Genomic DNA, 14,484 nt, shown 5'->3' with positions numbered 1-14,484 from the left:
CTACTATGTCATTGCAGTTAGATGTTGTTAACTATTTCACAAAGAAAAAATAGAAATTTGGGAAAGTGAAGCAATTTGCTGGGAAGTGCAAAACCGGGATTTAAGTCTAGCTTTGTTTGACTCTAAAATTGATTGTCTGTTATATGCAGCAGTGAAGAGGATTCCTCTAACAATGGAGATTAGATCTGATGACCCTGGGGTTCTTCAGGATTTATATTTCCCTTAATTGTTGAAAAGTGGAATGTTAAGTTTCATTCACAGGGTTCTCTGATTAGGACTCTGGCCATTTACTTGTTAGTACTAGTTTCAAACAAACAAACAAACAAACAAACTTCACCGTCATACGCGTTGCCTTTTGTTGTAATCTAAGCAGCCATATAACCCAACTAAGATTTCCCCTCACTGCTGTAATTCAGCGAGAGCCATGGGGGATGATTTTTTGGTTTGTTTTTAGAACTTGTCATAACTACTTTGCCTTCACCACTAGTACCTTGGGTGCCTTATAGAAGCTTAGTAAATATTTGTTGAAAACTCTAATTATAATAACTTAACCAAGAATGAAGACTTTTATGATTTTCATAGGTGGCATTTTCTTCTGGCCATACCTCACCTTCATTGTATTTGATCTTTGATAAGGCTCTGCTATCCTTGATCATAACAAGAACTGCTGTCTATTAAGTGCTCACTATGTACCCAGTCTTCTGAGTGATTTATGTATGTTATTTCACTGAATTTGAAACCAGTCCCATGAGAATTACCCCATTTTTACAACGAATGAGGGAGCTGGGGTTCATTCATTATATGGTTTTTTAGTATCCATTGTATGCCAAGCATTGTGCTAGGCTGAAGGGACACAGTAGTAAACAAGACTAAGTCTGTGCTGCAAGGGGTCTTACAGCCTGGTTAGAGAAATAGCTAGGTAAATAGGAAATGCAGTACTGTGCTTTCCACAGAGCAATACAGTAAGTACAGGGTTTTCTGGGAGAACGGAAGGGGGCACTTAACCTTCGTTTCATAGTTTATTTAGGCAGTGACTTGAAGAATGAATAGAAATTAGTCAAGTGAAAAATGGAGAAGACCATCAAAGATAAGGAACAGTGAAGTCCTGGACTGGAACAGAGGTCTTTCTAGCCCTTCCATCTGGTCACACTTCTGTGTTTCTGGCTAAACAGTTTGTATGACATGAAGTATCTAGTATAATGAGATTTAAAATCCAAAGGCTTGTTTCAAGTCTTAGTTTCATCACTTCCTAGTTATAGGATCTTGGGCCTCAACTCCTTCATCTGTGAGTTGAGGGTACTGTGTAGCTTACAGGACTGTCGTGAGGAGTATTACAATGATATGTGGAAACCATTTTAAGAATAGCATTTACATAGATAATAGTTGAACATTTATGAAATTTTTCTTTCAAACTTAAATCCAGTTGTGGCTCGCTTGACACAGTAGACATATGCTCTTGATACGTTGTAAGTAAATTCAATGCAAACTTTATAAATGTAATTATGTTTAAACTCACTGGTTGGGGTGGAATTGTCTTTCAAGGAATGCTACAGTCACTTGGGTACTCTCTTGAATTATGATTTGTGTAAAGTAAGTCTTTTAAGGTGCTGTTACTGGGAATACAACATTGTTTTAGAAACCATATCACTTTAGAAGTGTTCCATAATAGAGAATTATTCTTTTGGACTGAAACAGCCTGTTTAAATTTGAAACAGATGGGGCTACATTTATCTGGAATCAATAGAAATACACTTCTTTTCTTACGAGAATTCTTTTAAACACCAACCCTAAAGAACATGAGATTTCTTGGTTAAGTTCTTTAGAATCCTCCTTTTGCTGTGCAACCTTCAATGTCTCTAAGCTGTCTCTAGTTCCTGTTTTGTAGTCTAGGAACTAGTCCAGTAACTAAAGAGTGGAAATAAAATGTTTGTAATTTGTAATCATTTGGGTTCAAGGATGAAGATAGCTTTTGAAAACACGTTAGGATTTTTTATTCATTTTGCTTTATCTAACATCCCTTGTTATTCTTACAAACTAAGAGATGTTAGTTGTAAATTTGATGTTCAGAGATATAAGAGATTGAAAGAAATACATGTGTCTTTTAGTTACAAACGGCATTGATTTACACATGCAGGGTCTTTTTGACTGTCTTTAAACAAAGCTTTTATAATTAATTAATTCATCTTGTGGTGTAAACTTTCTTTTGAAATATCATAATATACGTAAACTTGTTTCTTATAATATTTTAAAAATGCTACTTATAAACATCATGCAGACTAAGGATTGATTACTAAAGTGTGTATTGATGGGAGGGCCATTTTGCCTTGCCAGATCACATCTGTGGAAATGTGGCTTAATATGTATCTGATTTTAAATCAGTTTTAGTCTCATCTGTATTTGATATAGTTAATAAATAAATGAAAAGAGTTTAATAGCAGATAAATAAATGAAATCCAGTATGATATTGTTTAAAAAGACTTTTATTAGAGACAGACAGCCCTGAGTTCATGACCTGTTTTTACCACTTATTAATTCTTTGACCTTGGATAAACCACTTAAATTCTGATCTTCAGTTTCATTCTCAGTGAAATGGGATTACAGACATACTTTGTTTCATCGTGCTTTGCTTTATTGCGCTTCGCAGATACTGTGGTTTTACAAATTGAATGTTTGTGGCAATTCTGCCATTCAGTAAGTCTGTCAGTGCCATTTTTCCAACATTATTTGCTCATTTTGTGTCTCTGTGTCACATTTTGTTAATTCTTGAAATATTGGAAGACTTTTTCATTATTATGGTATTTGTCATGGTGATCTGTGTTACTATTGCAAAAAGATTATAACTTGCTGATGGCGCAGATGATGGTTAGCATTTTTAGCAATAAAGTTTTTTTTAACACCTTTATTGTGGTATGGTTCCTATACAGTGAACTACACATATTTCAGATGTACATTTTGATGAATTTTGATAGATGTATACACCCATGAAACCACCAACACAATCAAGATAGCTAACATTTCCATCACTCCCCAAGAGGTTTAATTTTCAAATTCCCAATTTATCCCTTCCCATACCCTTTACCCCCTGGTAACCATAAATTTGTGCTCTATGTCTGTAATTCTGTTTCTGTTTTGTAATAGGTTCATTTGTGTCCTTTTTTTTCTATTCCACATATAAGTGATATCATACGGATTTTTCTTTCTGTTTCTGGCTTTCTTCACTTAGAATGATGATCTCCAAGTCTATCCACTGTGCTGCAAATGACATTACTTTATTCTTTCTTATGGCTGAGTAGTATTCCATTGTGTGTATGTATATACTACATCTTCTTTATCCAGTCACCTGGACATTTGTGTTGTTTCCATGTCTTGGCTATTGTAAATAGTGCTGCTGGGGTACATGTGTCTTTTTGAACAGTGGAGTGTATGTGAATTATACTGAATTAACTTTTCTCCAGATATATGCCCAGGAAGGGGATTGCTGGATCATATGATGTCTAGTTTTAGTTTTTTGAGGAACCTCCATACTGTCCTCCATAATGGCTGCACCAAACTATACTCCAACCAACAGTGTAGGAGGGTTCCTTTTTCTGCACACCATCTCCAGCATTTATCATTTGTAGACTTTTTAATGATAGCCATTCTAACTAGTGTGAGGTGATAGCTCATTGTAGTTTTGATTTGCTTTTCTCTAACAGTTAATGATGTTGAGCATCTTTTCATGTGCTTGTTGGTTCTTTATATGTCTTTGGAGAAATGTCTATTTAGGTATTCTGCCCATTTTTTGATTGGGCTGCTTTTTTTTTTATATTAAGGTATATAAGCTGTTTATATCTTTTGGAAATTAGTCCCTTGTCAGTCACATCATTTGCAAATATTTTGTCCTATTCTGTTGGTTGACTTTTCGTTTTGTTGATGGTCTTTTTAGCTGTGCAAAAGCTTTTAAGTTTAATTAGACTTCATTTGTTTATTTTTGCTTTTATTTCCATTATTCTAGGAGCTGGTTGAAAAAATCTGTTGCTGTGATTTATGTCCAAGAGTGTTCTGCCCATGTTTTCCTCTAGGAGTTTTATAGTATCTGGTTTTACTTTAGGTCTTTAATCCATTTTGAACTTATTTTTGTATATGGTGTTAGGGAATGTTCTAATTTCAGTCTTTTACAGGTGGCTGTCCAGTTTTACCAGCAGCGCTTATCGAAGAGACTGTCTTCTCTCCATTGTATATTCTTGCCTCCTTTGTTATAAGTTAATTGACCATAAAGTGCATGGGTTTATTTCTGGACTTTCTGTCCTGTTCCATTGATCTATGTGTCTGTTTTTGTGCCATTACCATACTGTTTTGATTACTGTAGCTTTGTAGTGTAGTCTGAAGTCAGGGAGCAACAATAAAGTATTTTTTAATTAAGGCATGTATGTTGTTTTTTTAGACATAATGGTATTGCACACTTACTACAGTATAGTGTAAGCATAACTTTTATATGCATTGGGAAATCAAAAAATTCATGACCTGTTTTATTATGATATTCACTTTATCCTGGTGGTCTGGAACTGAACCCACAGTTTTCCAAGGTATGCCTGTAATTGCAGTTCACATGTTAAGGATTAAATAAGCTTGAGTAAGGAAACACCTAGCATACCTAGTACAGTGTGCATAAAAGGTGCTTTCTGTACCTTTTTTATGAAGTGTCCATAGTCTCCTGATGGGTGTATAAACTGAAGCTTCCTGAGGATTGTGGGCATAAAGAGGCACAGAGAGATTTGGCTCACTGGGACACTGAGTGCTTTGTGTAGGGCTAGCAAGTTTCTGTTTTTGTTTGTACAGTACTTCAGGTTTCCCATGGCTAGTTGGGTTGTGTCTTGTTCTGTACAGTTCAGAACAATTGCTACAGTGCAAGGGTGGTAGAATGACAACACCTGGGGCAGTCAGCTAACATATAGTCAGCTAGTCAGTGTTGTCTGTAATTGTGACAGAAAGCAGATTGTTTCTGGAGATGAAATGGTTCAGAAGTAGAATGATTTTTTTTTTTTTTTTTGCAAGAGAGACATCAGAGGTGCAAAAGAGAGAGACCAGCTGACCACCAAAATAGCATTTTCAAGGTATAGTTAGGTAGTACAGGGTCTTGCTTTTTATTGGGCTGGATTACCAAACAAGAGCAAGCTCTCCAGGATCAGCTCAAACCGCCAAAATTCACAAGAGATGGTATATAAGCCACAGACCCCAATTTCTTCAGTCACTTTTGGAGTAATTCACTTTTTGCCCCTTTCCAGGCCATCTTCTTTCTGGCATCAAGGTCCTCAGGAAGCAGTATTGGCTATCAGAAAGTTGCCTGAGATTAGAGGCAGGAGCTTAGTCCAATGGACAGTTCTGTGCAGGCTGCTACAAAACTTGATATATTATGCCAGCCCTGGAACAGTTAATTTTCCTCATGAGCCATATCTTTAGGTTTCCCACAGTTATTGTTTCTGAGTGACATTTTGATGCTGCCATTAAAAAAAGGGCAACTTTCTACAAATTCTTTCTGAGATGGATTGTTAGGTCACACACACACATATAAACACTCCTATCGAAAAAAGAAGAAGAAAAGAAAAATGTTACTTTTTGTAGATGTATAGGGTATTTCCAGAAGAATTTAAAAGAAACTGGTAGTGGTGGTTGCCTCTGGAAAGAGTGCACTGGTTAGCAGCACACAGGTATAGGAAAGTAGATTAACTTACTTGTGTATCTTTTAGTATCTTTTGAATTCTGTTCCTTATTGGTGTAATTCTATAGCTAGGTACTATTGAAAAATTAAAAATTTCAAATTAGTGATCATAGCCCCCAGTACAACTATTTTATCTGTGTGTGTCACTTTCTATTTTTTTATCCACAGGCAGATAGGTTTTATATGGTTCCAATCACTTTGTCTATACCTGTATCCAGTTAGGAGCTTCAACTGCAGGAATCAGAGAGCCTTATCTCAAATTAGCTCATAATGGTTACTTATTTCCTCATATGAACAGTAATCAGAGGCATTTCTAAGTATGCTACGGTTAAGTGGTTCATTTATATCATTAAGGACCCAGTTTTTCTGTTTCTTTGGATTTTTCCTGATCTCAGCATTTGCTTTATCCCAAGACTTTTTCGTTTTGTACTTATACTATGGCTGCCAGTGATAATCAGGGCTATAAAACATTCTTGTTCAGTCTAGTGAGAAAGAGAGACTCAGAGACCACCATAAGACCTGCTTCAAGCATGGAATGTAAGTCCTTCCATTAGGACTGATAAGGCCAACTTAGGTCCATAACCAGGGAGATGACATGTGTTAATTGGCTTAATCCAGTCGCACTCTACCTGGAACTAGGTTTGGGGATAAGAAGAAAATCAGGGTTAGTAGGGAAGAAGTGGAGAATGGCTAACTGGGTAGGCAGCGAATGGAGTACAATACCTTAAAAAATTTTTTTTTGATATAAAGCATACTTATCCATTGTATAAAACATTTAAAAAATAAAGCATGGTTGGGAGAAGGCACTAAGAAGCACCCTAATACTCTATCCAGAAAAGTTTGCTCCATTTTTCTCGTATGTATGTATGTATGTATGTATCTGTCTGTCTGTCTATCTATATATGTATACTTTTTACATAGTTGGGATCATTACTACCATATTATATTTTAATGGTTGTAGAATATGTCATTGATTGGTTGTACAGTAATTTATTTAATAATTCCTCTACCACTGAGTATTTAAGTATTACTAAAATAGTCCATACAACAGTGAATATTGTGTGGCAAAAAGCGGTTCTTTTCTGTTGAATATTTTCCTTCTCAGCATAAGCTACTGATCAAAATATTTGACCATATGTGTGACTTTTATAACAATACAGTTTTACTTTCCAGAAGAATTTTATCAGCTTAAACTGCTGTCAAAGTGCAAGTAAACCAGTTTCATTATAACCACTTTAGCATTGGGTGTTGTCATTTAAAAATTTTTTGACCAATTTACTAGGTATAAAATGGTAAAATGCTTTTGACATGATCTTTAATGGTTGTCATTATCTTTATTCTGTTTGACTCGGGTTTTTGTTTTTGTTTTTTTTTTTGCTACAGGGATCTGCAGAGACTTGGAGAGCTTCAGTGTGAATTGGCAGGAGTAGCTGACTTCTCTGCTACCTATCTTAGGTGTCAGCTTCTTCTCATCAAGGTTGGTTTGGAGCCGTTATGTTCACAAGTGTGATCCAAAAAAGGCAGTTTAATGAATCCAGCAGTGTTTGAGGCCATAAGTGGAAAAGTATATGGTCTTATGCAGTCGCTTAGCAATGGAGAAATTATGTACCCTGCAGTATAATTATATTTATCTCTAATTAAAGAATTGCTAACTCATAGAGAAACTTGAAGTATTTTAATTTAGGAAAATTCTTTCATCATTATATAATTAGAGTAGATTGAGTAACCATTTTCATTAGAATCCCAAGGATTTTTTAAAAATAATTTGGTTAGCAAAAATATTGTATAAACTTTTATATTATTATTTTTAATGCTAATTTCACTTTGTCAAAGTCACATTAATCAAAGGTTGATTTCATTGCTCTTCAAAGGGCCAACTTGCTGGCATTTCATACTAGATAGTTAGATTATATATATAACACACAAAATTGTACCCAAGGAGCTGTTTCAGTTAGCTGAGCTGAAAACCAATTAAACTAGCTCAGTAGCTTTCAGCTTCTGCATCAGAGTTCTACTATAAATTTAGGCTTAGAGTTTAGGGGAGCCTTTCTCACTTGTTAAGACTTTTATCTTGGCTTTACTTCTGAATGTTGTTATTCTTCAAAGTTATTAATGATATTTGACCAATAGAGAGTAAATGGAGAGGTCAGAAATTTATTTTCCGCTGTTAAGGTATGGGCTTAGGGTTGTACAGGTGTGTGTATGCATGTGATGGTGGGGGTGTACATTGAAGTAGATTGGGATTTAAATAGCCCTTATTCGCCTAGATAGATTCTTTCAAATGTATATACCTGTGTAACCACCACCACAGTTAAGATATATAGAACATTTACATTACCCCAAAAGAGTTCCTTCATGTCCTTTTGCAAGATTGTTTGGCTTTTCCAAGTTTCTATGAAACAGAGCTAATAATAACTCTACCCAGGTGAGGATTGGTAGCAAGCAGTGTATGTGAAAACCCTTGGTCTAGTGTCTGGTACATATGAGTGCCATGTCAGTTTTGGTCTTCTTCCTTGACTTGCTGTCTTCTGCATAGGAAAAGAGAAGAGATTACTCCTGAAAAGAACATAGAACTATGTTTTTTACTCAACATCATGGAGCAGAGCAGGGGTAAGGGACCTAGACTTAGAACCTAAGGCAGGCCAGGGTTTGATAATAGGAGAAAAGCTAAAGGCACATCTATTTATCAGTATATTCTGTAGCAGTAATGATCTTTGTGAAGAATTATATAACAGCATGACAAAATATGATATAATGTTATATAGCCAAAAAAGCATACAAAATTACTTCTGCTTTCTGACTATGACTATATAAAAATGCATATGAAAAATATTTGGAAACATATATTCAAAAACAATAACTCTGTTAGTGATAGTATGATTTAGGTAATTTAAAAATTTCTATGTCTATCGTCTAGACCTGCCACTGTGTAACATGATAGTCACTAGGTACATGTGACTTTTGGGCACTTGAAATGTTCAAATTGAGATGTGCTATAAAAGCAAAATACACACCGAAGTTCTAAGACTTAGTATGAAAAAAATGTAAACTACCTCATTAATAATTTAAAAGATACTGACTGTATAGTGAAGTGATAATATCTTGGATATACTGGGTTAAATTATATCATTAAAATTAATTTCACCTATTTCTTTTTACTTTTAAAAATGTGGCTACTAGAAAATGTAAAATTACATACATGGTTTGTGCTGTTTCTATTGGACAGTTTTATTCTAGGTTTAGACATTAGATTATGTCCATAATTAAGAAGGACTGTGAAAATAAAAGTAGTTTATTTGAGAGATGGAGCTAAATGGATGGATAGGAGGGGAGAAAGATGGAATGTAAGATCTGTGGCTCTCAGTGATAGTTTTGAATGTAGAGAGGTTGAAAGAGGGAGGAATCTAGGAAAGCTCCTTGATTTCTTGTGTGAATATGTTGGTAAGGTGATGGGGCTGTTCAAAGGACAGTGAGCATGAAGCAAAGAAAAAAGAACTGAGTCAGGGAAGAAGGGTCGAGGCAGTCAGAGTAGTCCTTAGAGGCCTGGCTTGCCTGGACATTGTGCTGAGGCCTTCATGGCTCCTGCACTCTACTTGCAAGTTGTAGTCTAGGATAAAGGGTCTTAGGGCTAAGAATTGAATGGGGAGGAGTTCATTTGACCCAATCCATTGGTCTCTCTGTCCATAACAAGTACAGCTTATTGACTTAAAAGAATAAAATTGGAAGAAAGTCCTGATCATGGTCAATTTTCAAAGCAAAACAAATACAAGTCTCAAATGATTTGGCAGTCTTTTTAACCTTTGTGTTCTCTCCTCTCCTGATTTGTCTCTGTAGGCGTTGCAGGAAAAGCTGTGGAATGTGGCCGCCCCTTTGTATTTGAAGCAGAGCGATTTGGCCTTGGCAGCAGCAAAACAGGTAAGCTTATTGAGATCTTGTCCTCAGATTTCTGTTCAGGAATTGTGTCGTCTAAGTCAGAGTCAGAGGCTTTCACAAGGCTCCATTCCTCAGCTGTGGCCTCCTCAGTTTTAGCTTGTGACAGAAATTAGTGATAAGAGAAGCAGCATAATTAGGGGACACAGCACTGGCTTTAGAGTCAGGGGACCTGGGTTCTATTCCCATGTCAGCTTCTAATTTGCTGGGTGATATTGAAATCTCTGATTTCTAAGATTGTTTTGTGTTCTAAAATATTATTAGTTTATATTTCAGATGTATTAAAATCCATTAAATACTATCATGAATCTTTCATATGAAAATGTAGCTGAATTCATTTTGAGATTGTATTTTTAGCTTGTACCATTTCTCTCTCTCTCTCTCTCTTCTTTTTTATTTATTTTTTTACCATTTCTTAATTTTAAAAGGCCCTTATGTTTCTCCTTAGTTCATTAAGTACCATTTAATTTTGTTTGCTTTAAGTTTCTTTCTAGCTTTGAGCACTTTCCCTTCATTCTTGGGTATTGGGATTTGGTGAACTCTTCTGGGTCGTATCTTCCCAATAGTGAATCTTTATATGATTGATGACTGATTATGACCCAGTGGGAAATAATGATTGTGACTGTGATTGTTATGTGACAGGTCACTAAATGATTTCAAGTCTGTTTTAATTGACCCTCATAATAATCGCATTAAGTAGGAGTAAGTATTAAGTCTTAAGGAGTAAGTATTAAGTATTAAGTAAATTTTAAGTACAGATCAAACAGTTAAGGCTCAGCAAGGTTATATTCAAGAGGTGACTTGAACCCAGATCCTCTGATACGCAGAGTCTGTTCTCTTTCCACTACACTGCTTGATCTCTCATCTAATTTAGACTCCCTCTCAGACCTGCTTTGTGGCTTATTGTAGGGAGTAGAACTTAATGACTAGAGCCCCAAATGGGCCATGTTGGGAGGGGTGGGACCCAAGAGCTGTAGTCTGGAAGAAAGAATGGAATTACCATTGCTATATACCAGTTAATGTACTAAACACTTTCCATGCCCCATTTAATCCTTTAAATTTTATGATGTTGGTACTGTTTCTTCTGCATTTACAGATAGGGAGACTGAGACACCATTATAATTAAGCAACTTATTTTACTGTCAGTTGTAGGGGAACCTGGAATCATTTCTCTGACTCCAAAGTCTTCAAAGGGAGGCAAGCACAGAGAGAAAAAGAAGCATCATTTGGATGGGAGTGGCTAACTTGGATAGAATAGAGCAGGAACTTAAGATGCAGTAGGTTTGAGCTGAAGGTCACTGACATTGTTTTCTGCACTGATTCCTTCCCTACACTCCCTCTGACAGTCATGCCGATAGAACAGTCTGTCTGGATGACTAACAAGTGGTTAGCGGTTCCCAGTGCTTAATTCTTGAGGACTTTCCTGGGTTTATGTTTCCATACATAGCATATATTCATTTGCTGCTGCAGCACAGTGAATTTGCTCTAGAGTTACAAGCAGTGCTTTGCAATTTTATCAGTTTAAACTTTCATATCTTTATATCATCATCTAAGATATTACCAGGTGAAAGTTTTTTTTTAATTGACAGAGTAATTTATTCTCTTCTCACAAGACATTCTGTACTAATTTTTCTCAACACATATATTAATTTCTCTTAAGATTATACTAATTTCTCTCAACATGAGAGAACACTTAAAAATCTCAGTTCAGAATTAAGGCATAGGCATTAAAAAAAAACTGTTCAGATTGTGTTTCATTTAGAATTCTTTGCTGCTCCCAAGACTATTATGATGTTTTCACTGATATTTCTTACCTTTTCTTTATAGATCATGGAAGAGACCTACAAAATGGAATTCATGTATAGTGGAGTGGAGAACAAGCAGGTGGTGATTATCCATCACATGAGGCTACAGGCCAAAGCCTTGCAACTTATAGTAACAGCACGGACTACTCGAGGGTAAGATGTGTGGTTGGCCGAAAGGGTGGCCCTATTCTTTCAAAGACACTTCCAAATGTGTTCAGAGATCTCACCAAAGTGAATGATGCATGAAATGATATATACAAAAGACTACCTAAGGGATACGTGAGCTTTTCATTTTTTTCAGATATTCCAAGTTCCATTCTTGGATCAGATTAGATCCTTGGGAAAACATTCCAGTGGCTCTCCATTGCCTGTAATACAATGTAGGACTCATTTGGCAACAAAGCATTCTGTATGGTCCTTTGTAGATTTCTTTTAGAATTTAGTGCCGGGAGCTATTGTTTTCTCTTCTGAAGGGAGTATTTATTTACTGCTTTACTGTAGGCAGTAAAGACAAATTAAGACAACGTGTTGTGCTGTGAGACTACTTTGTTCAAATCTCTCCTTACTAGTTGTTAGATTACAGATAGGTTCTTTAGCTTCTCTGTGCTTTGTTTCCCTGTATGTAAAATGAGAATAACGACAGCATGTATCTCATGGTGTTTCACAAAGAAAGAATAGGATAAGGGGGATGATATAGCTGAAGTGGTAGAGCTTATGCTTAGCATGCATGAGGTCCTGGGTTCAATCCCCAGTACCTTCTCTAAAAATGAATAAACCTAATTACCTCCCCCAGCCCCCCCCAAAAGAAGTTACAAAAAAAAAAAAAAAGAATGACTAAGATAATATGTGTCAGAGCAGTTAGCATGGCACTTGATACATGGTAAAATCTTATAATGGTAGCTGTTAGACTTTCTGGTAATGAAAATTGCTATATTTCATTGATTCTAAAATGCATGTTAAAAATTTTTAACTTTTCTGAAATTAGATATTTTGATGGTGTACCGTAGTTTGATTAAAAGTATTTTTTTCTTGGTATTTCATAAAATAAAGGTTCGTCTTAAGAATGATGGCACCATGGATTTAATAGTGTACTTAAGGATCTCATTACCAGACAGAAGACACATTTGATGGTCAGTCCACCAGTTGTGTCAGCCAAAAAAATGGTGTAGAGAAATAAATACGAGTGTTTAAATAAGCACTGAAAAATACTACATCAGAAAGAACATTCTGAGTATTATTTTATTTTTTCATTTGTCTTGATGGTAACCTGATAAATTCAGGTGGTGATTTAATCTTAGATATAGCCATACATTCATTTAACAAATGTTTAATCTCTGCTATGTCCCAGTCACATTTGAGAAAAGACAGGTGCTTGTGATGGCATCTACACTTTTTTATTTAAAGAAAATAGAGATCTTTTTTAGTTATATGTGATTATTATAAAAATTTAAATATTGCAGGTTACGTGAAGGCTATGCTCTCTGATAATCCACCTTTTCTAAAACAACTGTCCAAACATATAGATTATAAATGTGTGTGCATTAACATAAATTGAATCATAATATGCTTCACTGTTCTTCCTCATTTTTATTTCATCCAACAATATACTATTTCATATTTCTATGTTATATAAAGATTCTAATATATTTGGTCTTTACTTATGCTGTATTATATTCCATTTGTATGCATTCCTGCTTCTTTTTTCCCCCTTGATTTTTGCTGGGTTGATTGTTCTGTTTCTTTTTCTTCCAGAGCTTTGAAAGTTCTGTACCCTAATTTTAACCTATTCAAGTGAGAAGCAAGAGAACACAATGGTTAAGAGGACTGTGGTGCCTCACAGCTTAGATTCAGATCTTGACTCCACCGTTTGCAAACTTAGTGACCTTGGACAAGTTGCTTAAGACTTCTCTGCCTCAGTTTCTTTCCCATAAGTTAAACTGGGATAATAATAGTACCTGCCTCTCTGTCATAGGGTTATTTTAAGGATTTTTGAATGATTGTTTGTAAAGCCCTTAAAATACTGCCCGACACATTCAGAGTAAACACTTGACACATGTTAGCTCATATTGTATAAATAGTATTTTTATTCTTATATTTTTAATAAACTGGTTGAACTTATCAGAATTAAAAAATGAAATAGAATTTATGAACGTCTCTATCAAGATCATATCTAATCAAGATGAAAGTTTTAGTGTATTTTTATTTGATTGTCTCATACTGTTAAGTAATTTGGAATTTAGTTTCAGACTTTTTTATTGACGTATAGTTGATTTACAATATTATATTTGTTTTAGGTGTTCAACATAGTGATTCAGTATTTTTACAGATTATACTCCATTAAGAGTTATTACAAGCTAAAGGCTATAATTTCTTCTGCTATATAATATATTGGGTTATGGTTTTTAATGTATCTTATTTTAAGAATCCTTTCTTAGAATATGCATTAACCTTTATAAGTACATAATCAAAATTATTTAGCCCTAACTTGCCCACCACTGTTCTTTTTGTACCATAATTGCCTTTTAAAATTCAGGTTTCTGGGAATTTTGTCTTTACCCCTCAGTTCTCAGAAATTACAAGCAAATTACATGTTTTATTTTTGTTTGTTTTTACTTCTCTACAGAGTTGACCCCTTATTTGGAATGTGTGAAAAATTTTTACAAGAAGTGGACTTTTTTCAGAGGTAAGTACTTCATCCCTTCTAGCTTATTAAATCTTGGTTATGGAAAGAGTAGCACTTACAAACTGATCACAAGCCAGAATCTTTGGTTTAGCCCATGCAGCCAAGCTATTATTATATGTGCAGGGTGCCTAATTTGTATATAGTTGACCCTCAGTATTTGTGGGTTCTGCATTTGTGGATATGGAGAACCTGACTTTACTTCCATTTTATATAAAGGGTTTGAGCATCTGGATTTTGGAATCTGCAAGCAGTCCTGGCACCAGTCCCCTACAGATACTGAGAGATAACTATTTTCTTTACTGGTATATACAGTTAAGTTAGCTAAAAGTACAACAGAATAGTAAAAATATCAGAAATCATTTTGATGA

At 35.2% G+C, this 14,484-nt stretch overlaps 1 protein-coding gene across 3 annotated transcripts in view; it reads left to right on the top strand.

The window, feature by feature from the left end:
- The window catches only part of INTS4 (integrator complex subunit 4), an 86,382-nt gene that overhangs the window by 56,607 nt on the left and 15,291 nt on the right, over window positions 1-14,484 (top strand). For all 3 annotated transcript variants that reach the window (XM_010990059.3, XM_064492744.1, XM_064492743.1), the window contains exons 16-19: window positions 7,082-7,175; window positions 9,533-9,613; window positions 11,456-11,586; window positions 14,057-14,116. In XM_010990059.3, coding sequence (XP_010988361.2) covers window positions 7,082-7,175; window positions 9,533-9,613; window positions 11,456-11,586; window positions 14,057-14,116 — 366 coding nt within the window. The remainder of the gene's footprint in view (window positions 1-7,081; window positions 7,176-9,532; window positions 9,614-11,455; window positions 11,587-14,056; window positions 14,117-14,484) is intronic.

This window comes from Camelus dromedarius, chromosome 12 (genome assembly GCF_036321535.1).
Source record: "Camelus dromedarius isolate mCamDro1 chromosome 12, mCamDro1.pat, whole genome shotgun sequence".
NCBI lineage: Eukaryota > Metazoa > Chordata > Mammalia > Artiodactyla > Camelidae > Camelus > Camelus dromedarius.
Note: the sequence above shows the minus strand (reverse complement) of the source record. Positions and strands in the feature narration are given on the sequence as shown.